Source organism: Electrophorus electricus, chromosome 20 (assembly GCF_013358815.1).
Source record: "Electrophorus electricus isolate fEleEle1 chromosome 20, fEleEle1.pri, whole genome shotgun sequence".
In the NCBI taxonomy this organism is placed as follows: domain Eukaryota; kingdom Metazoa; phylum Chordata; class Actinopteri; order Gymnotiformes; family Gymnotidae; genus Electrophorus; species Electrophorus electricus.
The window spans coordinates 11,773,522-11,799,488 of NC_049554.1; the positions used below are offsets into that span (position 1 = coordinate 11,773,522).

Below are 25,967 nucleotides of genomic sequence, written 5' to 3' on the forward strand. Positions count from 1 at the left end.
AACGCAAAAGCTAGCAAATCTATTTTTGTTTCATGAGAGCACGATTTAACGTCACACAAGCCCGAGTAAGCGGGCTTAAATCCTCCAAAACCAATTGATGAAAACTCCAGTACCAGTATGAACAGAACAAGCTGCCAGTTGCTCTCTTGTTAAAAATGTGTGCAGGAATTTCAGAATGTGATCAAGTCCCACTGTACCTAAAGCCACAAACACAGATATAGTGATTTAAATCTTACCTTCATGGCTGCCAGAGTAAAGATCCCAGGAGAAGAGAGAAGATGGAATCAGCCCCTTTATTTGGTCCAGTCTCATAACTTTGCCAATCTCCAACCTATCTGGTCTGCAACATAAAATAAACACCTGTAAAACCAATATCTGCGTTATCTGCATCAAAACAAGAAAGGCAACTAAGGGCAAGCGGATGGTTCTAGTAAATGAAGGAACTCACAGTCTGAAAGGTAGAAAAGGTTGCAAAAGGGACCGAAGACTTGTTTGATACACTTCCTTCCCAGCATTAAAAAACTGCCCCCTCCAGACAATATAACTGCGCTTCTCTAAGACAATAGAAGGGAAGTAATTGGTTCAGAACTTTAAGTTGAACTAGATTTACTTCAGCAAAATTTAAGTGAACTTTTGTGGTGCACAACATACAACACAATGTGTAACACCTCACAAGGTTTTTTTTTTTCTTTAAATACAAAACTAGAGCAGACCTCTACCTGTTCCTAATGGCAGGCTGTTGGACCTATAGAACAAACAAAATGCAGATCATCATTTAAATACCCACTTCATAATCTTAGGAATCAACATATCCAGTTTACAGTGTTGTATACAGGATACCTTTGCAAAGGTAACAGTGGCTTGGAACCCACTGCTGTGACCTCTTTGGCTTTGAACTGAAAGCAAACCACAGCATATGGGCACACATGCCGTGGCCTGGATGTGAGCTCATAATCCACATATTCATAGAAATATTGCTGTGAAGACCCAAGACAAGGAGAAAAAAGTTAAAACAAGTACCTATAAACAAATGAAAAAGTCATCCAATTACTTTTTTCATCCTGGACCAAAACTCTACCTGAGTGTACTCAAAGGCCCTGTATGACTGCAGGGAGGTCACTCGGTTAGCGTTCTTTGAGAAATGGCTGTCAAATTTGGGCGTAGGGTCCAAACATCTCGACATGTTGTCATGTATACTCTTTACTTTCCCCTAAACACAGAGGATTCAACACTTGCTTACAACTGACATGGCAGCATTTAATCTGCAATTCTTGAGCCACAGCAGAAAATCTCTACCTTTATTACTTTAAAAACGATCATCTCTCCAGTGGAGCCTGGGTCATAAGGACTAATCTGGAGTAAGTCAGAGAACTGACACAGGTAAACGCCTATAAATGTGAAAAGATAAATAATGTTCATATTAATATATACGCATGCTATTAGTTTAATGATAAAACATTCATTTTCTAGCTTTACCTTTAGAAGGATTCCCCAAAATGTTCATCCAGCTGCTTCCAACTGACAAGCCTCGCTCACACACTAAAGGGACCTGAAATACGAACAGGAAAAGTTAAACAACATTCATTGTTGTTCTCTGTACCACTGTGGAGTCCCAGCTGACAAATGTCATCAAAATAATGCAATAATTTACATGACTGACGATATTAAGCATCATTATTCTATTGCTTTCAATCACCAAATTGGCACATGATTTATGGCTTTTCCTTCACTTAACCTTTTCCTTTGTACAAGCATTCTAATATATGGTTGGCTGGAAATAAAGCAAAAGACGGGACTGAATCAAAGTAGGGTTTTTTTTATTTAAAGTTACTAATTAAATTCACTCATCGAACCGTGCACTAGCCTAAGGTTCTCTTGCATTTGAAAGCTGTCAATGATCCATAGATGTAAATCTTGCCTTAAGCACAGGCAGGTAAAATGGTTTCTCTTCTTGTTGCAAATTGATGTGTACACATTTTTCAGTACACAAATATTTTTTCTCTTAAGTTTCAGTGTGCTTCTATATTTCACATTTATAACAAGTACTTTGGCTATGCACTAGCTTTGAGCTGACCAACACCGTCAGACACTGCAATAATTAAATGACTAAATTAAGAAAAAGCATCATCATTCAATTACTTTCAACCAGGCAATTGCCACATGATTTATGGCTTTTCCTTCACTTAACCTTTTCCTTTGTACAAGCACTGTAATCTATGGTCAGTTGGAAATTATACAACAGAAAGGACTGGATTTATTATCGCTACTACTACAATTTTTTTTAAAAGACTTTAAAAAGATGAACAGATTTTATGTCTGGCAAAGAATGCTAGGACACATGCAAATGAATCAACTCATGTGACCTACTCTCCGGTAGAGTGACACATTCACAAGCATGGCCAGAAGGTTGATAACATGTCAGTTTGTAATATTTGGTTTGCAACCAAAACACATAACCTGTATAGATGTTAACAGTGTTATGTAAAATGAATTCTGACATCAGTTTATAAATTGTTTTGGGTCCAAAATCGAGTGCGAGAACATAGGGGAAAAGTATTTATTTTGTTATTAATAGGGAACATTTGCAAACAGGTGTAAATTAGGAGGTGCCAGAGAATGGAAAACTGAATTTAACTTGGCATAGTTGAATAAGGAGTTTGGTACATGGAACTGACACACCAAAAACCTCAATCTCTGCTGTCACCACCTTCAAATGCAAGTCTCGCACAAGCAAAATATGGACAAATTGGACCAACTGCAAAAAGTCCAAAATCGGGTACTATGCAGTACACGCTTACCTGTAATAGTAGTAATACTATTTTTATCACATATTTAGTACTACTTCCAAATAAATCTGGAACATTTCGGACACATGACCATTACAGCTGAATGCTCAGTGACCTTTGTACTAAAAATAAGTTTTTGGCTGCAATTTGGGATGCAGACCTAGACTGTTACATAATTTTGACCGATTAATATTTACATCCCTAAAATTTGCATACACCAGCCCAAGTTCTACACCAGGAAATCTCAACATGGACCTGCACACCTGAATCTACCAGTTCTACATGTATTGTGAAGAACAAAAACAATGACAATGGGCATGGCTGAAATTTGTATTTAACAGGATGCCTGACAAGTTGTTAGTTTGCTCTGCACATTTCACTCTGGACAGTTTCCCAAACCTTGGGCAATATCGAGAAGGCTTCCCTCAGCATTTGGCAGTGAAAAGAGGGGCAGTTGCACCTGCTACTGGCATCACAAGCCGAGACGCCACCTCTAAGTAGCTAGCTAGCCATAACGTGCAATGCGATTTTATGCCCATTGTTGGTTGAAGTGAAATGAGCCAAATGAGCCACAAAATTTAAATTTAAATTTACTTTGTGTTAATATCGAAAACAAGTAGCTATTATAGACAATGTTAGCCACTAACAAGCTCCAAGTAACTAGGTAGCAAAGCAAACAAGGAAAATTAGTACCACAGGCCAGCTTAATTACATGGAGATTTATTTTATTTTTCTGCCTGTTTCCTATTCAAAGAAAACCTGTAGTGTCAAATCTAGATACAAGATGCTTTGCTGATACCCGTATGGTAAACTTCTAATTTATAGTTCATCAACAATACATAACTAACTAACTAGCTACTACATTCAATTGCTTAGATATCTCCACTCAACAGTTTTCTAAGTTGTTTTTAAGTGATTGATATTTGAGAAGACTAGTTCATCAGTTTAAAAAAAAAAAGAAAAAAAAAAGTCATTTCCACTTTAACGGAAACAAAACCATCAAGACATTTAGTCAGTTAGTTTTGTTTGAAAACTGAAATATCCCCCAACGCAGGCTCAACAGTTGGATGCCCAAACGCTTCACGGTCCGCGCCTCAGTTAGCTGGTTTTGACGTGTTGATAGTGGTAGCTCAGTGGTTATGGTACCTGACTTGTCATCAGAAGGTTGCTGGTTCAAGCAACCCACCACTGCCAAGTTACCACTGTTGGGCCTCTGAGCAAGGCCCTTAACCCTCAGGTGCTCAAGTTGTACTCAGTCATACTTGTAAGTCTCTGGATAAAAGCGTCAGCTAAATGCCATAAATGTTGATTCTGTGAAAGCCATTATGTTGCCTCGTCATAAAGCATCCAATCAGAGCAAAGGTAATCATCTATTCATTGACCTGCCAAAAAAAATGTTGTTGCTATGCATTTTAAGCAGCCAAAATGAAAAATAACATGGCCATTGGCACCAGGAAAAAGGAAACGAGCAACTGGCAGGCAGTCGGACCAACTGCTTAACTAGATGGTGTCAAGAAAGCCACGTAATTACACGCAAGCTGAAGCAGTCCCCTGGACAAGACCTGACGGTTTGGGGTTTTTTTTGTTTGTTTGTTTGTTTGTTTTTTTAAATCAACCATATACATGGCAAATGTGACCTAAAAATCATTGCTACGAGCTACTGTATATCAACTCAACTACCACGGAGTTTCTTTATCTGCCTGGCAACATCCTTGGCTTGGAACATCAGTCAATGAGAAACGTATTTGTGTGCATCGTCGCCACTGTCGAGCCGTGAACACCTAGCCTTTCATTTTTGTCTTGTACGTGTTGCTCGTTTTTCCTTTTACGCCTTTCTAAAAAGCACTCTTAGAACTTTCATGTCAGTTAGTCGTCTTAACTGTGGTGTTATTTTTTGAAAGGTGGATTTAAACGAGAGGTGAGCAAATGTTTGGAACCATGCTGAATATGTTTGAGCCTTACCTTCTGGGTGTCACAAAGCACGAAACAAAAAGATTCTGTGAGCTCTTTTTCAGTGCGCCCTTCCTGTTTCAGTTCTTTTCTCTTCTCAATGAACTGCATAGGAACATGGCAGTTTTGAAACCATTAGTTGTCATCAAGTTCATCCAACCCATATATGAAATATATTAATAATCTGTTAAATCTGTGTTTCATAACGTTACATCATATAACAGCTTCTTAAATGTGGAAGAATTGCCAACTGTGCTTCTGCCAACTACACAGATGAAAAGTGTGTCACTTATTTTGCTTCACTCACATCTTTCTCCAGAGGTTCACTGTGGACTAGGCGAGGTTTGGAATACACAAAGTTTCCAGTTGAAGAGGGATCCTTGTAGCTAGAGGTGATTATTTTTAGAATTTCTGCACACTCTCTGGAGTCTGAGGACAAATACTGGAAGAGAGCTAAAGAGAAACAAGACATCCAGTTAACAGTCCACACTCAAATACCTACTACTTTGACCACTTTGACTCCCCCGCGCTATTTTTTGTTACTACTTTATTATACTTAAATTATTCAGATACCATAAAATTGAAATAGAGTACATTAAAAACAAATTGAGAAAGGGAATTTATGCTCCTTTTAAACTGCTAAATCAAAAATAAAAGTAAGCCATGAAGAAAAACTATAAAACAGACCTATATCAGATGACTTAATGCTGGCCTTTATATCACACTTGTAGCAGGGTAAATACAATCTTACAACTAATTAATAACACACAAGTTGGTACATTCTGTCTTTAAAATCAGTACCTAAATGCACATACCTTTATAAAAACACTACCGTTGCCCAAATCCCTCCAAAGCTATTTAAAATAAATATTCCACCATTTTCTTCAACCTAACTTCTACCAGATCTGTAGTGCATGGTCAATCACTACAATTTCAACACAGTTCCCTCCCTGTACTTAGACAAGAATGGAGAAAAAAAAAACTCACTGATTTGACAAACTGAACGAACACCTAAAGGTCAGTCGATTGATGCTTATGTAATACACATTACTTATTTAGTTACTTACATGAGTTCTACAATCATATTGGTAAATTAAGATGTAAATTTCATCTATTCATTAATTCCCAAGCTTCCACTGCAAGTGTACCATGAGACATGTTTTATGTTCTTTGCCAAGTACAGGGAACCATGTTATTAGCATGTTATTCTTCTCCATGGCAACTGATCATACATCTGCAGTGATTTAGCTTCCCTCCACCCCAAAAAAGTTCTCAATATCAAAAGCCCACATTTTCCAAATATCTGCAATCATGATTTTTTTTTTTTTTTTTTTTTTTTTTTAAACAGTCCAGTTCTCAAACTATACACACTGATTACAGTACAAAATCTTAAGAGCAAGTTCCCAAGATCTACATTAGTCCTAAACTTATACTGGAGCTCATATTGTGAATCAAGACTGACAATTTAGTCCAAGTTTAAACTTTATCTAAGAAAGGCTTCAGGATTATTAAAACTTAGCAAGAATGTTGATCTATGCCCAGAAACTATCTTAAAAGCTTCACTCAAAGATCCACAAATCTATTCAGTTCTCAATTATATTACTGATAATGATCTCTTTGTAAGTTCAGGTGGCATATTACTACTTTATCTGTGATCTGCATTCTTTGTATTTCCCCTCTTCAATAATAGACCCCCACAAAAAAATCGGCGGGGGGGGGGGGTCCTCCCTCACAGGCTGCCAATTCCTCCTGTCCTCCAAGTCTACACTTCTATTTTGCGACAGGCAGATGTAGTTTCTGATATAAATAAGGTGGGGGGAGGGGGACATGCAGCAAGACTATCTAAACAACTTTTTAAAAATGTAATCTTCACCACAGGGTGCCCTGTATCTTTAGGATTTCAGCACTATCCCTAAATAATAAATAAAAACAGTAAAGAAAAGAGAGCAAAGTGACAAGTTTCAAAGCTAAGCTAAACAGGAAGTCTTAAACTTACACATGCCACTCCCTGTGTAAGTTTCATATTTACCAATTTGATGTACCAACCTCCTTCTTGAAAATGAGAAAAAGCAGAGTAAAGATTTGAGCTACCCAGCCTAATGTAGATAAATTTTTGATTAAGCTACAATCACAAAATCTCATTAAATACTTTAAAATACAATTTTATGTATATTAGTTATGGTTTATGTAACCTTATGAAAAACACCAGAGATTTAATAGAGCGCACGGCTTGTTAGATTTGCACCCAAGGACACAGAGCAATAGCTGAACATCAGGTGAGTTTGTTTTAATTTTCCATTATTTATAACCTAACCAGCTTCAAGATACTCATATTGAGAATTAGTTTGCTACATAAATATAACCAACTGAAGTCAAAGTAAAGATTTTGTTTAGGTTTTTGGAGGTTTGGTTATACTTGAACATGTTTGCCCACCATTGTTGTTGCCATAGCAACAGAAACAGCATTAGGCTTCAATGGCTCCTAGCCAATTTCTGTGGCTGAACTGTGTTCACCTATTCTCTCACTCCTCTGTTTGCTCATCTAACTTCAATTAATACAGTATTGGAAGAGCTACTAAGCCCTTAGGATGGCATTAGGGATTCCTGAGGGAAACAGTGAAGCAAGTGGGTGAGGGCATATTTTAAAAAAAGAAAAATAAAATGAATAAATAAATAAAAAACCCTACCAACAAGTAGGTCAGAGTTGTAAATAAGCGGCAACATGCCAGCATGTTTGAGGAGTCACGTGCCACAGTACAAGAGAACAAGATAGAAAAAAAATAACTCAAACGTGTATAGAATGCCATCTTAACTTGTTTACATTTGTTGAAGTTGATTCTTTTAGAGTACCCATTTGATTGGTTTCCAGACAGTAAGTTACAAGTACCATGAGCTATGGTTGAATCATTTTTTGACAGTTAAGTTAGCTTTCTTTGTACAATAAAGTTGTGGCAAGCAATTTAAAAAGACTTCGGCTTGACTTGTAGCCTCATAAGCATGACTACAGAACTGGCTTTGAGAAAGTGGAGTTTCTGATGGTGCATACAGAGCACAGGACAATCTTGGCACACCCAATTTCAGAACATCATAAGAATATACTCCAAGATATTAAGTTAAATAAAAGAGGATGACATTTTTGCACTACACTACCAGAATCCAATATATGCAAATGGTGAAAAAGCAAAGAAAAAAAAAAAACAAAACAAAAAAAAAAACAAAACTAAAAAACCCACATTGTTGCCATCATTTCTCAGGTATAACAAAGGCGTCTGCTTCATCAAGGCTACAATCAGTACCAACTACATGACCAATATACAGGAGGTTTGCACATTAACAATTTCATAAGTCTCCCCCACAAAAGTATTAACAGCTGGTGACATGGGCCAAATCTGCAGGCTCCTTGAAATCTATGATTTTTGCAGGCAGTTATTGTTCCACCTTGCAGGATTTTTGACTGTCGTTAACGTGACTGTGTGGCAACGATGACAACACTATCTACCCAGGTGTAAACGGGTGTGGCGTAAGAGGCCACCTGTCCCATGGCACGTCCATAAAAAAGGGGGGCTCACGGTAAAGAGCTGGATATTTGAAAAATAAAAATATGTCACTCGCACGCAAACAGCCAGCCATGTGTCTAGAAGACACCGTGTTAGCTACCTTGATGTATGTAGGTTAAACCTGTTGGCTGGCTGGCTGGCTAGCTAAACAACTGCCGATATGATGTAGGGAAGTCTAGGACGCTAGCTAGCTGCCCGACTCTCAGAAAGTAGAGTTAACGGCCTAACGCAATCCCGTCGCAAAATGTTCAAAACACAGCCCCTCCAACACGTAGCCCTCAGGCTAAACGCAAGCGAGAAAGCACCTCTCTTTTCTTTGTTCCTCCTCGGAATCTGAAAGTTGAGCCGCGGCGGTTCCTCGGCTAATTTGGCAGGCACTGTGGAAGAGCTAATGCCTTTCGCGTCAGAGCCTCTGCCCTTCTGCGTCTCTGGACCGTCCTGAAACTGGGATGCCAGTTCTTCTTCACAATCTGAACGTTCGCCATCTTGGTTCGAGGAATTCGCGGCGTGCGACGGCTCCTGAGCACTTCCACCCCGCGGGTGCCTCTCGCCGACTCTGCCGCTACGACATTCCATTTCGAAACTATTCGTGAACCTCAGACATTACCCAAAAGCGTCTTTTCCACCGCACCGCGAAACCTTCCAGTGTGGCTGTCCACTTAACACAACACACAACCCACATTCTCAACCCGTACCCGCCATGGCATTGGTGCGGTGTGACGTAAGGAGGATGCTTCTATGGGGCCCTCTAGTGGCCACTGTGTGGCCCTTCGGCACATTAAATAGAAGAGGGCTCTTTGACTCAGGTGCCACAAATCACCTAAATAATAATTGCAGGTTTTACCCCGCTTGGAATCGACTTATCTGAAGCAGCCACAGTGCAATATTGTTCGGCAAAATGGTAGTTTGAACTTGATAATTGGCATGGCGTTTATTCTGATATAAGTGACGCTGCTTCTAAATAGACATTTCAAATAGAGATAATAGCTACCATAAAAGCAGCCCGTATTTAGTTTGGTGCAATCAACCTCCTGAACAAGTAGCTTCTGCCATAAGCAGCTCTCCAGAGGGTGCACAGACAGAGAAACATGAGCCAGCCTCTTCCTCGAGGGAAACCCCTGTCAAGGAAGACTAACCCAAAGGAAAAGCGGCAGCATATGTGTTCTTCTCTTGTTGACTCTGATTGCATCATGGAATTCCTAGTGTGTTCTGAAAGGTTCAAGGCCACCTGACTTCTGAAGGCATAGCCTACCCTACCAAAACCAATCTGGGCAGAGGGTCGGAGGTATTATGTGTATGATCTATGCAGTATATTTACTACACAACAGAAAAAAAAAGTAACTTTATTTGCCATTCTGTTCATGTGACAACATAGTTTTACCCAAAGTATGAACATTATAGTCTGATGTCACTATTGTGACAGTTAAATGTCTGGATTTCAGGAGCAAGCTTTTCTGCAGCAGGCTTAATAATATAAAATTATACAGTGGTTTGACTTTTTTTCCTTTTAATAACAGCTGAACAAAGATTCACTCCGCTGGGGTTGACATTAACCCAGTTGCTCCCTGGGGCACTAATTAACTCTACAATCTCACACACAGTACAGACAAACAATATAATCTGATGCAAGCCTGGCTTCAAGACAATGCTAGTTATTTCCCTTCTTTTAAAGCCAGCAAATGGTTGACAAACAGACATGCAGCAGTTAAACACAAATTACTTTGCACACTTTATACCTTCTTTGAACGCTTACCTGTCCTACTCTCAACTCTCTGTTTTGTTTCTGTTATAGTGAGATACTCACTACATGCTAATGGTATATTATTAAACTATGCTGGAAATTCATGTTGTAGTATTATTGCCTTTACTAGCCAAATCCCAAATAATCTCAAAATGTAATGAATTCTAATAATGTAGATTAATTTCCCCATTAAGAATATTTACGTGGCCACAAGAGGGCAGCAAAAGCTTTGCTCTTTGGAACCAACACCTAGATAAGAACAGATGAAATTGAGCACTAGAAGTGCAAGAATTTACTTACTGTTCGGTGTTAAGAACCTTAAAGGAACTCTGATCCTGAAGCCACTCGCTTTAATATAAAAAGTTAGAGATTAAAAGAAAAAAAGAAAAAAAAAAGATTTGTAGTAATCTTCTCTCACTCATTAGATCATCTTTAAACATTTAGTGGCTGAGACACTGCAAGGAGGGATAAGTCCTCTGACTACCAATGCATTATTCAGTGGACCATTAAGGCTTTCCGCTAATTAATAGTGATACATTTTTATAATTCCATCTTTCCAGAACATTCTGTTCATGCTAATGGAACATTTCCAGCAGCAAGATGGGTTGTGGAAAACCAGACAAACTGCTGTCATATTAGATTTTCGTGGGTATCGATGGGCAATAAACAAGATAATTTGTGAAATTGTGTAAATATGCAGCTGGGACAAAGAGCAGTTCAGTTAGATGCTACTGGTTGCTATTTAACCCACAACAAACCCACCAGACCAAAACTGGGGGCATGTGTGTGGGAGGAGTGTATGGGTGTGATCAGATTTGATTGCCCTCCTAAACAAAACTGAATAGTGCAGTGGTGTGCCTCCAACTGATAATGAATCCATTAGGAAAACAAGAAAAGTGTTTAGGTAATGTAACTCTGTAGATATCACTAATAAGGAATGTGAAAACGCAAACAGTATTTTCACCATTAACAAACGGTGAAAACGGAAGAGATTTACCTTTGGCATATACCATGTCACAAATGACTACTGGACCTGTAGGCGTTTCAGCAACTGCCAAAGGTCATTAAATGATTTCATCAGAAGCTGCAGACTGTATTATTTTTAAAAAAGTATGTAATATTTTCACTCGCAATAACTGACTAAATATTCAACCATCTTGAGTTTAAAATGGTCAGGTCAAATATTCAAATACCATTTCCCTGTTACGCAAAGGCACAGATCTCTTTCTAAATAAAGCCATATGAACTAGACAGCTCTGAGATCCGTACCCGTTATGTGATCAGCAGCGAAGCTACTTTATGCCCATTCCATTCTGCAAAGGTTCCTGGAAAATTCAGTGACATTTCTACAAAAATGCAATAACCATGATATTCATTTTGATGTACCAAACCAATGAAGAAGTCTTTGAGGAGTCATCAATTTGCAACTAGATTAGACATGCTTAACCTTGAAGCGCCGCTTTGTGTATAGACAATCCTTTTGTGGAACACTGAGTGTTGTGTATCTCTATGAAAGTTATCATGTTATGTCAGAAGTGTTTTAATAGAAGACTGAAAAGAAGTAAACTAAAAAGAAAACCCTTTGTTAGGTATTTAAAATCATTTATTTGATGCTCTCAATGTTACACTTTCCAGGTTATCCTTGCAATCATTTTAGACATTCTGACAGTCATTTCAGGATTTCACATACTCCTCTGTATGGTTAAATGAATGCCCTATGATGCATAACCAGAGTGTCTATCACCTCAGATTCAAAATCACTTCTCATTCAACTCCAGTAATACCACTTGCTATTTCCACGAACAACCAATTACATCAGTTGAAAAATAGGCTATAAATAAAACATTCTACTGCATAAATTTTAATACATTTCTTTGGAAAACAAAACAAAACAAAACAAACAATAAAGCTATATACTGTGTTTTGGATCATTTTCATAGTGATTACCTGGCCGTGCTGAGTCCTCAAACGTGACAACAGGAAAAAAAATAACAACAAAAGGCCCAACAGGTAAACGTGGACAGGAATAAAACAAACACTTTTTGGCAATGCATTTTTCATTAGGAGTCAAGAGATTGTGAAGTGACACTGTTTTCAGCACACCCAACACAGAGTTAACAAAGGACTAGTTTGGTAAGCAACATGGCACAAGCAAGTACACAACTTTACAAAAGGTTTAAAAGCCGTTGCTACATTGTTTTCACAAAAATAACCATTAATTTGTGTGTGGTTATCTGATATTTCTGCCACATTATAAAGGGTTAATCGCACATCTTCACCCTTTAATCTCATGTCTGTTGTTTAAACATGACAAGCAACACCAAGTGTCCCAGATTTGCACCTTGAGACTTGTTTGTAGTTAAGATTCAATTTCAGGTCCAAACTTTGGTGATTAGTGGTGGACTTTTCTACCTTGGGACCTTAATCAAAGCGCTACAGAATTGGAAGTTGCATTTCCTGGATGGACACTGCTCGATCCAGAGTCCCCTAAATTTATGCATCAGTGCAGTTTCACGATCACAACTTCAAACCTATTCTGTCCATCAAAGGAAGAGCACATCCATACATTCTTACTCAAGTACATTCACACCAACATAGAAATGACGTTCATTGCACTACGCAGGAACAGCAACCTCTTCCAGGTGATGGATATGGATGTACAAGACAGCTGTGGCTTGTAGAAACACGTTCATCAGTAATGAGTAAGAACACTAGCCTCAAATCACAAAATGAACTTCAGCTGTCTGCTTTTAATTTCGGTCTCCCACGCCACAGGCCTCTGAAGTTTGCTCTCGTCTGTCTGGCCTCCATGTAGCTACCGTGAGATCAGCGACTGCAAGAGCACAAGCCTCAAATCACAAAAGGAACTTACTTCCGCGTTACCCTCCGCCAGTGAAACGCTGCGAGCGAGCCACGGAACCCCGTTCGCCCTTCCGCTTGTCGTTTGCCAGGGTGATCGCTGCAGACTTGACGCACTCAGCACGTGAACAGGAATATAACGCGTCTTTAAAGAGAGCCTGTGTCTGCTCTCGGGCCGCCAGCAGCGGTGCGGTGCCACAGGGAGTGCGGACAGCAGGACGGGGCGTTCCCGTGCGGCATGGGGGCTTTGCGGTGGGGGAAGGGCACGCCAAACAGTGAGCCACTTTTAGTTCTCAAGACAAGGAATGACTAAACAGATCGTCCTCGTAACCAGCGTCCTGTTCACCGGGCAACCTGACAGTTTCGCAGTTGCGACTGTGGCATAATATACCCCAGTCTATTAGAACGACAACAGCGGAAGAGGGAGGGAAAGAAAAGACAAGCCTCTAGAGCCTGAGGAAGAATGGACTTGAGGATGAGGACGAGGTGCTTTCTGTATGCTGCTTCCACTGTATGGCACGGCTTTGCCGCGACAACGCTGTACAGGTGTGCTCGGTAGGCAGAGATGATAGCAGACATCCAAGTTACAGTACGTGCTTTCACACTTCCACAGGGGTGCCGGTCGGGTTGGCCGGGCGGTTGGCGCCAGTGTCACTAGTGTCCATACTGCAGTCGGAGGAGTCGCTGTCGCTTTGGTCCATGCACTCCCCCGCTCTGTCCCTAGAGGGCACTGCCAGCCCCGACGGCGATCGAGGGCTGCGGCGCAGCTCGCCCGTGCATTCGGAGCCCAGAGCCCCTTTGGCCTGCCGGATGCAGTTAAGCCACTGCTGCTTGTTAAAGGCGTCGCTGGCCTGGAAGCAGTGGGACTGGAGCTGCCCACCACTGCGGAACGTCACCCGGAAAAAGTTCTTGGCTGGAGGGGAAAGAGGATGGAAATGCATTAGAAGTTACAGAATCTTTTATACAGTATATCACTGAAATTAGAATGGTTTCTCGTCCTGTCCTGGAGGACATCCAGCCAGTTCAAATGTAGTTAATTCCAGCTTCAATCATGCTTGAATCGTGTAATTAGCACTTGGCTACTACACAGGTGCCTGTGTACTGTGCTGGGAACCACAGGATTAGCACATGGATCATACAACATGCTGCGCATTTCAAAGGGCCAAGTGGAGCTACAGAGACTAAACGCGTCAGTCAGCGAGGGCTGGAGAGGACAGGCACTCACTCCTCTCCACGTTGCTGAAGGCCCCTCTGATGGAGCCCCCCAGGCGTATCTCGCCATCCTGCAGGTCCTCCCAGTCCAGGTTGCGCACAGGGACAGGCTGCCTGTAGAGCTGATACCACAGCTGCTCGTTGTGGGTGATGGCCCGAGTGATCACCAGCACGTCCTGGAACAGGAACACGTGGAGCTTCTGTGGAGGAAGGTGGAACAGGGCTGTTATGGAAGATCAAATCACACTGAGGAAGGTCAGAACCGGAGCGATCTTTAGTTACAGGCAGTCTACCGCACTCGGACCAGGAACAGCCTGGGGCAGATGAGGTAACTGGGATAGGGGATAGGGAACTCTGGATAGGGGAAGTTCACCAATTGTGGCCAGCAGCACAAAGAACGTTGGATGAAAAACAGATGATAATGGATGGATTATTTAAAATTATTCTGTCTCATGTCACTTTTATTATCTTTCAATGAATCTCTGTAGAAGAGAATAATGGATGCCTGTAAAACCTTCATCACTTAATGATAGTCACTTTAATAAATATTTTAGTGACATGATGTTGGAATATTATGCAACACCTGAGTCGATGGGTGAGATAATGATTTCACCCCCCGGGGGGTGGATTTGTCTCCTCTCAGTGTTTCCATTTTCATGAGTATACATTAAGCTATTTTTGCACATTCTGAGACTTGAGTGCAATACACACTCAATTTAGTGAGTAACCCTGATCCTTAACCATAAAAGGAGTTGGTCATGTGTGGGTGTGCGAGGGTGTTTAGATACACAAGCCAATATACGCCGGCCTAGGCAGACTTATGACGTGGCTTTGAAGAAGCAGATATGCAGGGAGAAACTTGCCCTCGAAGACCTTAGCGGAACTACTGCTTGCCTTGTTTAGGACAAATTGGAGTTCAATCAGCTTCCGTGTAGCAGTCTCGAATTAGCCCCACGTTTCAGTCATTCCTCAAAAACCAGAACTATTAGATGAGCTGTGTTTGGAAACCGTACAACCAAAACAATTTAGAAAAAAAGGTTCAAAGGGAAATGCTACTAATTTGACTCCACTCGATGCTCGTCTTCCTGTGTAGCGTTCAGCTTTTACAGGTCCATTGTTTGGAGCCCAGAGCTGTGTTTCTCTATTTTCCTCTTCCCCGCAAAACATGAAAGGCAAAAAAGTTGCCCGGTCTGCTCCTCAACCGCATTTTTATTGATGGCCTTCAGTTTACGCTCTCCTGTGATTTGTGCACTGCTACAGGACCGCCCTCTTACTTTCCTAGCCCTGCACCGCCAAGACGGAGGGCTCTCCTTGGAGACTGAAGCAAAGCTTTTACGCTGAGCATGCGGTGGCGCGCGGTGAGCTTTCCGCAGCCGTCTCGGCCAGATGCTTCCCATTTGCTCAAAAGGTGGTGTAAACACGCACCGAACACAAACTGGATTACACTGCGAGCAAAGGTGGAGGCTCTGCGTGACAAAGGCAAGCCTCAGTTACATTCTGTTTTACAGTGTGAGTCGTCCCTCGAGGAATGGGGAGTCTGAGTGCTAGTCTGATTTCTCAGAGGAGAGAGAGCTGCTTTGTAGAAGAGACCAGATAATACTTCGCACATGCAACTTTACAGCTTTGCGCTCAAGGGCCGTTTGAGTCTCACCTCTGGCTTTTTACGTCGTGCAGTAGGGGCAAAGGCCACCCGCAGGCATTTATGAGGAATGTTCTTGGCCTTGAACTGCAGGTCACTGACACGCTTCTCAGAACCTCTCTCCTATCCTTTCTGTGTCCTTTGCAAAGGTTGTTCTCACACCTCTCAGTAAGGTTATCTCAGGGTTTGTCAAAGACAAACCCTGTGAGCGTGTCCATAAGTGCGAGTCTAATACTCACAGCTCCTCTGTTGTTTTTCAGTTCTCCATGACAACTGAGAATCCTGGAGCTGTCAATGAGCAGGTCCCGCTGGCCGTCCTCGAGGTAGAGCAGGCGCTCCTTGTAGTAGCGGCATTCTGACTCTCCTGTCTGGGTGTTGATCTCGGCCACGATGCTCTGAATCATGTTGATCTGAGAGGGAAAACAAACTGGGTGAGGAGGCTCTAAAAGAAAGCCCAAACAACTGGGTGAGGAGGCTGTTAGAACAACAAACACAAATCACTTTTCAATGGTTCCAGAACACATCAAGCAGAAGGTTTGTGAATCTAAAGTTGTTCAGTTCACTTGACTGGCCCTTCAGGTGTGTGTGTGTGTGTGTGTGTATAGAGTAGAAGTAGCTGTTGTGTACATGCGTGCGTACACACACACACACACACACACACACACACACACACACACACACACACACACACACCGGCATGCGCGTTTACACTCACAGCCTCATCCAGGTGCTGGCGGTCCGGGTGGTCATTGGGGGTGTGTTTGAGAATCTCCCGCAGCAGGAGAGGGTATTTGACCAGGCGGCTGCGTGGGATATCCAGGAAGTTCCACAGGTCCAGCTTGCGGCTAAAGGGCGATTCCAGGCAGCGCTGCAGGAAGTCCTGCACCCGGTGGTCCTGCTTCTTATGGTCCAGCAAGGCTTTGGCAGCCACCTGATTGCTGCAGTAGCTGTTGTAGGAGTCTAGACATGGCAGCTGCAGAAACAAAGCAGAGACCTGTTTTCACTGCTTCAAAAGGCATTACATAACATGACATAAGTAAACTTTGTTTCAGATTCAACTTTGGCCTAACTTTGTCACCTAAAATTCTTAATGCAAGTTGCATCTCTCCTTTACATCCAGCAATTTCACCTGTTTTGAACTGCGCCGCAAGCCTGTCATAATGCGTTACACAATTTAAAAGCCAAAAACAACATGCTGTGCCATCCCTTTCGAAACGCAGGCCCCATAACCACGTGCAGGTCGATAAATGCCCTTCGGCCAAGCTCAGGTTTGACAGCACTTAGAAACTTACAGCTGTACCTCCACTGTCCTTAAGCCCAGGCCTGCCTCCTACAAACCTCTGAAAAATGCTACCAGACCAGCGCAAGCCAATAATAACCAGAGACGAGAGAAACGCCTTCAGCTGACTTCAGTCGGGCTTTATGGAAACAGCTGCGCATTCCTTGACCGGGTACATGGAGACGGATACTGTCTGAGAGGCAGTTTATCAATATGTGTGATAAATGTTCTCTCCAATAGTTCTCCACGCAGGCCAATTTCTGAGACTGTATTACTGTGCATGTCTAAAGCAATACATGTTGGACATTGTTTTTTCTCAAAAAATGTTTCATTTTTAGGGTACTACACACACACACACACACACACACACACACACACACACACACACACGCCTGCTTAAATTCACTGTGGGTGTGAAACTAGTTAAATAAGCAGGAAAAGAAAGGAGACTGGAAAAGAGCAGGAATCTGTCCCTCTTTATTTAGATCAGGCTCCATCGCCTTTGGAGGTGGAGAATTGGAATTGTGAAATGTTCCCAGGCTTACGCAAGGTCCACTTGATGGATATGTGCAGCGGACATGTGGAGGAAGCTCAGCTCGGATGAGCTAGGTATGAAGTAAACAGCGCAAGCACCCACAGTTCTTCTCCCACAATGTCCTTGGAGAAAACAGGAAGAGAAAAAAGACGATGACAGCCGCACAGGACTGCGCCATCGCGCTCCGGCAGCAAGCAGCAAAGAAAAACAAAAACTAAACTAAAATACCACACCGAAATCACCAAACAAAATCGCAACTTGAGTTGAAAAGATTGGAAATAGAACTGGCTTGCAGATTTAAGTAAATGGTACCTCCAAGATCAGCTCAAAACTGGAAGGAAAGTTCATCGTGATGGCCAAGTTTCTGAAAGCAGAATGCGTGCTCAGAAGGTGTGCCTTGATGATGAACATATCCACCAGAAAAAAAGCTGCAAGAACGCATGCAAACTGGAGAATTAGCAGGGCATACTCACGGCCCACACCACCCAGTCACTCATGAAGGCCAGATAGTTCAGAGCACCTCAAAGAAATTGTATGCGTCTCTAGGGGTGTGTGTCTGTGTGTCTCAGGGTAAACTAAGCGTTGGCTCGCTTACAACTGAGCACATGGTGTTCATGAGTTACCCCTTGGCTTTGTGACTTGTTCTGTCCACCATATGTATGGCATCTTCACTAGTGAAAGTCAGGGCCAGGTAGAGGGCAGTTAAACAGCCCATGTTTAAAGCTCGACCACAGACTATTCTCTCCCGCCCTCATATTCCAACATGCCACCTCAATAAACAACATGTTAGTTCTTTGAACATTTCCAGCATGCTAAAAAAAAATCGCCAAGTCCCCCCCAGAAAGAGGCCCCTCACTGTGACTTTGCTTCAGCCGTCTCATTTCAGCTCCTAATGGAGCACTTGGAGGATGGTTATGTAAACCCAGCAAGAGTGCTTCATGCAAAACACCCCCCCTCTTTGTGCCGTGATCCATAGAACTTCGCCAGCTAAACCCTGCTGCTCTGCCTAACATCTACTGGATGGAAAAAAAAAACCCCAAACAATAATAAAGTACAATAACAGAGTTTGTTGAACTGCCTCGACTAGCAGAGACTGAACAGAAAAGCCAGAAGCCTGTTCCAGGGTGCACGCGAAGGTAAATAGATCCCCCGGGGTGTTGAAGAAGAACGGCGCTGTCAAGGGAGACTGATCGGCTGGTGGTCTGAAGGCAGCCGCCACCCGAGCCCACGTCCTTTCAACCCCGCGGAGAGTGCGGCCCTGCGACAGTTTGTTTGGAGATCGTGTTTGAAACGGCTGCTATCTAAAACTTTCAAGCTGCTGGTTGCAAGAATGGCGGAGATGGCAACGTCAGGATGACCCTGACGATATGCAAACTTTATGAATCATATTCTGCAGGACTGACTTGGCATGGCGTCAGAACATGGTTCCGTGCCAGTGCTTGTACAAGGACTTTCACCAAATGTATGCCGCTGATCTGGAAGAGTGATGCCAGCACTCAGGAGCTCCTGATAACACTGTGTAAATAAGCATCTCTGAGTGCTAAGAAATCTCCACACTATCCTCCCACACACTCTCTGCTTGGAGAAGCTATTACTCCTCCACAGTGAGACCAGGTCAAAGGACTCCAAGTGGAAGTGCAAGCTTTTGGAAATCCATAGGGGTAAATAGCTATGAAGGTGCCTCTGTGTGTGTAATGTTGAGAGACATGCATCACATTTTGAAGCCTAGGCAGTGTATATCTTACCCAGTCCACTAAAATGTGGCCCACATGGTCTGTAGAGCCATCCGGTTTCCTAGCCTCTCGGAGTCGACTGAGGAGGTCTACAGAGAGAAAGAGCAATTTAACGGACAGATGTAGAACTGTGTGCTTGAGAGGGAGCAAGATGCAAGAATTTTATATTTTAGAACGAGTGAAAACTAGATTTGCAGCTTCTTTCAGCTAAGGCTGACCTTTGAACTCTGACTATGTTAGACTAAGATGACTAGCTTGGTACGTATGCAACCATCATTCTGTCTGACAAGATGGGAAATCCCCTGCGTAGAGCCTCACCTTCGTGTAGTGGGATGAGAGAGTCCAGGGTGCCGAAAATCTGATTGAGCTCATGTTCCGTCATAATGGACAGCTTCAGCATGGGGTCATGGTAGGCCTGCGGTTACACCATACAAACGTAAACCAGACGAGCACTCTGGAACTGTCTGAGCAGGGGCAAACCATGCTGAACTAAGGGTCATCTAGGCCTCCAGATAAACACACTGAGTAATACCAAGGAAAAGGCACTTCATTTGTTTTACAAGCTTTCACCAACTTGAACTTCGGCGAAACACAGTCGAACGTGACTGTCTAACGCAACATCGGATACAGTAGTAGTAATTTCTGTTCTGATGGTACTCTTGTGGTTACAAACAGCCTGAAATAATGATGACTGTATGCTCTTAAGAAGGCTATATACTGGAGGCGGACATAAACGTGTCCGTAAGAGCACTCCCTTGTGCTGCCTTGAATGCAAGTCTTGCATGGCCCCCCACGCCAAGTGGAAAGTGTGTGATTTCATGAGCGGAGGGGTAATCGGAGCCGGGGTTCCCACCGGGCGGGGGTAGAACCGTGTTTACACTGTGCATGAAGTAAGGAGGAAAAGGACACTAATTGGAAAAGCAGAGCTAACCTTCTTGGCCAGCTTGAGGTCCTCAATCAGGTCCTGTTCTCCCTGAGACAGCTCAAAGATCGCCTGTTAAAAAAAAAAAAGAAGAGGGTGGGTGAGAGAGAAACGCACAAAATGAGTAATTCCATTCAAGACTAAGAGGATCCAAAGCATATGATTGGTTGATTACTACAACCTTTTAAACAGTGAATCTGACTGACATCTGAAGTCCTATTGGTTTGATAAGTGTTTAAAAGTAAAAAAGAAAGGTTTAAAAGGTTTTGGGGTTTTTCCCTGGCTAAACTCTACATGGTATATGTAAGTCTGTGTGGATAATATATGTTTATACATGTCCAAATGCATAAATCAACAAGGCAGCACTATAAGAATAACACACAGTGAGAATGGACATAACATTTAAAAAATACGCAAGCCATGTGAACGCACCCCTGCCCCCTGTTCTTTAAGATGCTGCTCAGCTTACTTCAGTTACTCGGGGAAAAAAAACCTACAGGACCCTTTCAACCTTTGAAAAACTCTGCGTTCCGCTATAGACAGCTGCTCCCTGTTATCCACACCATATCCTAGAGACTTTGAAGTCTGTGTGGCCACAGAGGGCAGAGTGAGGCCTAATCTAAAAGCATGAGGAGGGCCGCGTTTCACACAGTGCTCACTAATTTTTACTGCTGAAAAACAGTGGCTAGCACTTGGACATCTACAGTTGCCTGTCTGGAAAAGTTAAGTAAACACAAGGGAGCAATGGAGTGACATTTTAAAGACACTCCCTTCCCATACTCCCCAGCCCCCACCTCTGATGCCCCAAACAACTGCTCAGTTTCAACCTACTGTGCGTTTTCCATGTGAGCATGTACAGATTAATTTGGATGGGGGATTGGTGAACTGGAACCTGGCGTAGGCCTTGGGTCTATTGTGGTACTGTGGGTTTGACTGGAGTTCAGGTCCACTGCCTGGGCTATACTTTAAAGAATGCAGTCAAATGCGAGAGAGCCAAGTGGTTGATTTCCAATAAGGCCCTTTTTAACTGGACTTGATCTGCATCGTTTTTCCTCATCTGTCTGCAATTGTTCACAACATTTTTCCTTCATACGCGATTCCCATGCACACACGCACGGCCGTCATATATTTACGTCCATGACACGCAGAAGGCCGCTGGTCTGGACGTTTGCTGCTCGGGCCTCGTACCTCCTGCCGTTTGATCTCTTTGGACGAGAGCATCTGTCCCAGGCCCACGTCGAACGTCTCGCTCCACAGCTTGCTGTCACGGCGCTTGGTTATGGCCGGAGGCGCCTGCTTGCTCCACGGCCTGGGGGGCATGATTTCGGCCCTGCTTTCGCTACGGAAGCTGATGGAACGCTGGAGGATGAAGAGGAGGAATAACCAGTTGGGAGGGGTTACTTAAGAGTTTAATTGTGTGCGGTTGTACATTGGTTTTCGTGTTAAAAGTGTGCTAAACTGTTCCGCAAATGGGACAGTGAAATTCAATGTCTAAGAAACTTTTGCTGAGGGGGAAATACTACAGAGTAACGAGTGCATGACTATAGAACAAGGACATCAGCAGGGTGACTTTCACACAATGTAACTACAGAAGTGACTGTCTACTCGACTCCCATAACGGAACACATGAAAAAATGTAATGCATTTAGGGACAATTAGTAAGATCTTGGCCCATTTTGGAAAATGCACGATCAATCCCATATGCAAATCAGCTAGGGAAACTCGCTGGGCTGCATCAATCCCGGTTACGTTAGCCTAATATTGTGCACAGACTAGCATCATGGAAATTGTTGCTACAAAGGGAATGTAAGAAACTGACACGCCAAGGCCAAACAGTCTTTTCTGGGTGTTGAAATGACAATCGCATTAAGCGCAATAGATAACATTAAGTCACTAGATATAAACATGGCTCTTTGGTTTGGTTCGATCTGAACTCTCTCTCACAGTCGACCACGAGCGTCTGTCAAAACATTGTGCATGCTTCCTTGGGCCTCACGGAACAGCAGCATTAAGAGCTGACGAGAGAGCCAGACGAAGGGAAAACGAGGAGGGAGCGTGGCGAGAATCAGGCACGGGACCTGCAATGAATCACCAGCCTGTTCCCCCGTGCTTCAGCCATGCTCGGCACACACGGCCCCCCGCCACCGAGCAGAGCCCGGCGCAAGCTGTCTTATTTCCTGGCCCCATGTCCTCACACATTTCCCAGCTCCATCCTCTCGCGCCCGTTCTCTCTTGCCCCCGGTGCCGGAGCCACGTGACCCTACGCATGCCTGCCTGATCCCCTCGCTCATCCACACAGCAACAGCTGCCCCCACAAGTCTGGCCCAAGGGCTCGGCTTGGGTGCAGCTCCAGAAAACTCACGTTTTGCCGAAAGGTCACAGCCTTCGAATAATCCAATAATCTTCAGACCCCCCCCCCCCTTACAGATATTTTGATAGATATCATCATGGCAGGCTGACTTAGCAGAAAAAAAAAGTTGCATGAGAAATGTGCTATATAGATTAAACATTATTATTATTAGAATAAACAGCTAGCTGAACAATGTACCACCTAATTGACACAGTGAACATGGAAAAACCCCAATACCAGGTATCACAGTGACAGCAACAGGGTCAGGTACAGGTCATGCATGACGCAGATATTAGTGCCATACCTGCAGCGTCTGTCCGATGCGCTTCAATGGGGCAGCCTTCACCGGCGGTATGAGGTTGGCAAGTGATGTGACCCGGGACAGAGGTTTCGCCCGCTTGTTGGTGGGCTCCTGCAGATACACAGCACAACGACGTTAAGCACCTGTGGCGGCAGACACACAAGCGTGTGCCCGGATAGGCAACATCGGACTACCTTTTTCCTCACGCTCTCCATTGGACCAATTGGAGAGCATCCCTGACGAAACATGCTGGGATTTCTCCACGTGCATGTTCGCGCCCCCTCAAGGTGGCGAGGGATCGGATTCGCTTAAACGACATGGAGCAGAAAGCCGGCAAGGCTCGGAAAAACCCTCGTGGTGCGGTGCGCTCCGGCGCTCGCCTCAAGGTTACGGATCTCTCCAAGGATGGCGAAGATATGCCAGACCGCACATGCCTGTCAGTAGCCGGATTCTCAAGCCATGTTCAGATCACTTTGCTTGGGTAAAAGACAGTGAATGAGCCCAGTCCTCTACTCTATTCTGGTCCTCCAGATGAGCACATACAGAGAAAACACACATCACAGTATCACCCTTTCCCCACATCGGCAGGAATTCTTTACGTTCTCAGTCTTCAGCACGTTTGGGAAGGACGCAATCAGTGCAGCTTTTAACCCACTCCTCACCTTCCTCTCACTCTCTCTCCCTCTCTCTGTGTGACATCACTGCAGCTTTTAGATCTGTATTCAGCTGGCATGGACGTTTTCTGCTGATGCACTCGCTCACTTTGGTCAGCCAACAATACCTGTGACACAGACCAATCTGTCTCTCTAACCTTACTGGTGCATCAAAAAAGTGTCAGACCACAGCATTCACAATACCTTTGACTCGGTAATGTGCACACATGTCTTACATTACAGCAGTCTGTGCAATTCACCAATTCAATTCTAGATGTAGGTCCAGTTGCATGTCATTGAACACTGAAGCTAAACTATTCAGTGAGGCATCCACCAAAGGAAGCACAGATGTACATTTTGCCAATTCATGCGCCAGTGAAATCTCACCTACTGATTTTCATAATCAATGCAGGAATGTTAAAATGCACGAATATCTCATGTAACAAGAAGTGAAAATGTAGCAGGGGGTTAGAGAGCATAAAACGATGTAGACTTATCTTGTCAGTCTTTTAGCACTCAGCTTCCTTGAGTGGAATTAATAACAGAGCACTGCAATCTCTGGACCTACATCTTAAACTCAAACACAGACATATACCTGGCATGGAAATGTTAACAAGTGCCCTACATTTATTACAACCTAAGCCAAACATACACAACCAATCCATTCCCTGATGTTATGCAACCAAGTTATTCTTTAGTAGTAGATATAGGCCTGAGACATACACACATGGGCTTTTCGACAACTCTGTAAATCATGCTGAGATCACTTGCTTAAGCTCTACACATCACAGGTGATCTAGTGTGCATTAGTGGTAGGAGCGGCCATTCACGCTGGTGCTTCCATGATCTGAAGTGAAGGATAAGGTAAGACGGCCTTGCTCCATTCTTTCTGTCCCATCGAAAGGCATCCATACACCTATTGTCAGGACTGCTTTGAACAAAAGGTCTCAGGTTCATTTGATCGGCTTTCGTGGATAATCTGAGATACATCAAAGAAAGGCTTTGTCTTTGCATGCACACATCACCGTAGGCCAGCCAGCCAAACCGGTTGCTCGACATCTAACCCATGTTGGCTTGAACATGCCTCCCAGATCTGGTCTAATCGATAGACGTAAAGATAGCCTATGAACTAGCAGAGGCCATTAGTTAGCCTTATTGTAGCGTCACGGCACACCCTGGAAAACCCGAAAACAAGCGTATAGTACTGCGTGTCCCGATATTGATGCTTAGAGCTGTTCTCATCTCCCCAATTACAGAGGACAGAGGGCAGATTCCACAGAGAGCCACAAAACCTAATTAGGAATTCCAGTTCTAATAAATAGCCATTTGCTTTAATTAAGTACATTGAGAAAAAGAGAGAGAAAACCCAATATGGAGGGGGTCTAGAAGGAGCCACATTAGGTTGTGACAGAGAAGAACTTTTTCAAAACTGGAAAACAGACCAAACCACTTAAATTTATATTATATATTATATATATATATATATATATATATATATATATATATATATATATATATATATTTATTTATTTAAAAGATTAAAAACCAGAGTATATATATGAGAAAACATTTTGACTATCATTAGGGTTACTCGGATCCTTGGTGTACATGTATTTAAAAAAACTAAGGCAAATATATTTCATTGCATTTGGCTTCCCATCAACATATCGGCATGATGAGATCATTTGAAGGTAAAAAAAAAAGGGTCTGTTTGGCTAACACCAAGAGGTATAATCTCAAGGTTCAGCTGCTACCTGAAACTTCCAAATCTTTTTCCTCTCTAACTATTGCTTTCACTTGGGTGACAGGCAGACTGGTTATCATTTAGAAATGGACAAGCTTCCTAAAATAGTTACTGTAAATTCTTAAAACATTTCTGTAATGGGACACGCCATTTTTAAGTTAGTAAATTATCATTTTTAAAACCATTCATAAGATAATTTCAAAAACCCTAGGGTTGTAAGACAGTATGGCATGCTATTGACCAACATCTAAAAGAGAACATAATTAAGAGGAAAAAAACAAACAGGACGACTTTAGCTTGTTTCATACACACTTTGCCAATACTGCTGATACCACCAAGACATTTGTGGCATACTGCCTTGATTTGCATTTTAATGCCTGCAGTAAAGCCCTCAGAATATATGAGGCACCGCTATTAACGTGTGTGGTCAAACCGGACTCGTGCCCTGAAGAACATTTCACTAATGTGTCCACAAGAGAGACTAGTCAAAAACATCAAGGTAAAACAACCGTTCAGAAAACTGACCAAGTCAAACAAGCACCGGCTTAGGATGGGATTCAGCCCCAAAGCCTTCCATGTGGTTAGACAGATCACAGACAGGCTACCATGTGTGTTTTCTAGGAGAGACTTGGCCGGGCCATACTGTTATTAACATGAAAGCTTCAGCTAGCAGAAGACCAATGCTTTTCGCAAGGCCTTTTTCTGC

At 42.9% G+C, this 25,967-nt stretch overlaps 2 protein-coding genes across 7 annotated transcripts in view; both read right to left on the reverse strand.

Moving 5' to 3' along the window:
* Positions 1 to 8,987, reverse strand: part of tasora (transcription activation suppressor a) — an 18,271-nt gene extending 9,284 nt beyond the window's left edge. The window contains exons 1-10 of the mRNA XM_035520164.1: positions 8,599 to 8,987; positions 5,044 to 5,189; positions 4,749 to 4,841; positions 1,477 to 1,549; positions 1,297 to 1,388; positions 1,079 to 1,210; positions 841 to 977; positions 720 to 745; positions 449 to 554; positions 237 to 340 (exon numbers count right to left, since the gene is read on the reverse strand). Coding sequence (XP_035376057.1) covers positions 237 to 340; positions 449 to 554; positions 720 to 745; positions 841 to 977; positions 1,079 to 1,210; positions 1,297 to 1,388; positions 1,477 to 1,549; positions 4,749 to 4,841; positions 5,044 to 5,189; positions 8,599 to 8,869 — 1,180 coding nt within the window. The 5' untranslated portion in view covers positions 8,870 to 8,987. The remainder of the gene's footprint in view (positions 1 to 236; positions 341 to 448; positions 555 to 719; positions 746 to 840; positions 978 to 1,078; positions 1,211 to 1,296; positions 1,389 to 1,476; positions 1,550 to 4,748; positions 4,842 to 5,043; positions 5,190 to 8,598) is intronic.
* A 3,846-nt stretch (positions 8,988 to 12,833) lies between these two features.
* arhgef3 (Rho guanine nucleotide exchange factor (GEF) 3) overlaps positions 12,834 to 25,967 on the reverse strand; it is a 53,584-nt gene continuing 40,450 nt past the window's right edge. For all 6 annotated transcript variants that reach the window (XM_027001890.2, XM_027001889.2, XM_027001891.2 and 3 more), the window contains 9 exons: positions 22,868 to 22,975; positions 21,402 to 21,572; positions 20,223 to 20,285; positions 19,610 to 19,706; positions 19,304 to 19,380; positions 16,460 to 16,717; positions 15,984 to 16,154; positions 14,119 to 14,305; positions 12,834 to 13,806 (listed from right to left, as the gene is read on the reverse strand). In XM_027001890.2, the coding sequence (XP_026857691.2) occupies positions 13,493 to 13,806; positions 14,119 to 14,305; positions 15,984 to 16,154; positions 16,460 to 16,717; positions 19,304 to 19,380; positions 19,610 to 19,706; positions 20,223 to 20,285; positions 21,402 to 21,572; positions 22,868 to 22,975 (1,446 nt within the window). In that variant the 3' untranslated portion in view covers positions 12,834 to 13,492. The remainder of the gene's footprint in view (positions 13,807 to 14,118; positions 14,306 to 15,983; positions 16,155 to 16,459; positions 16,718 to 19,303; positions 19,381 to 19,609; positions 19,707 to 20,222; positions 20,286 to 21,401; positions 21,573 to 22,867; positions 22,976 to 25,967) is intronic.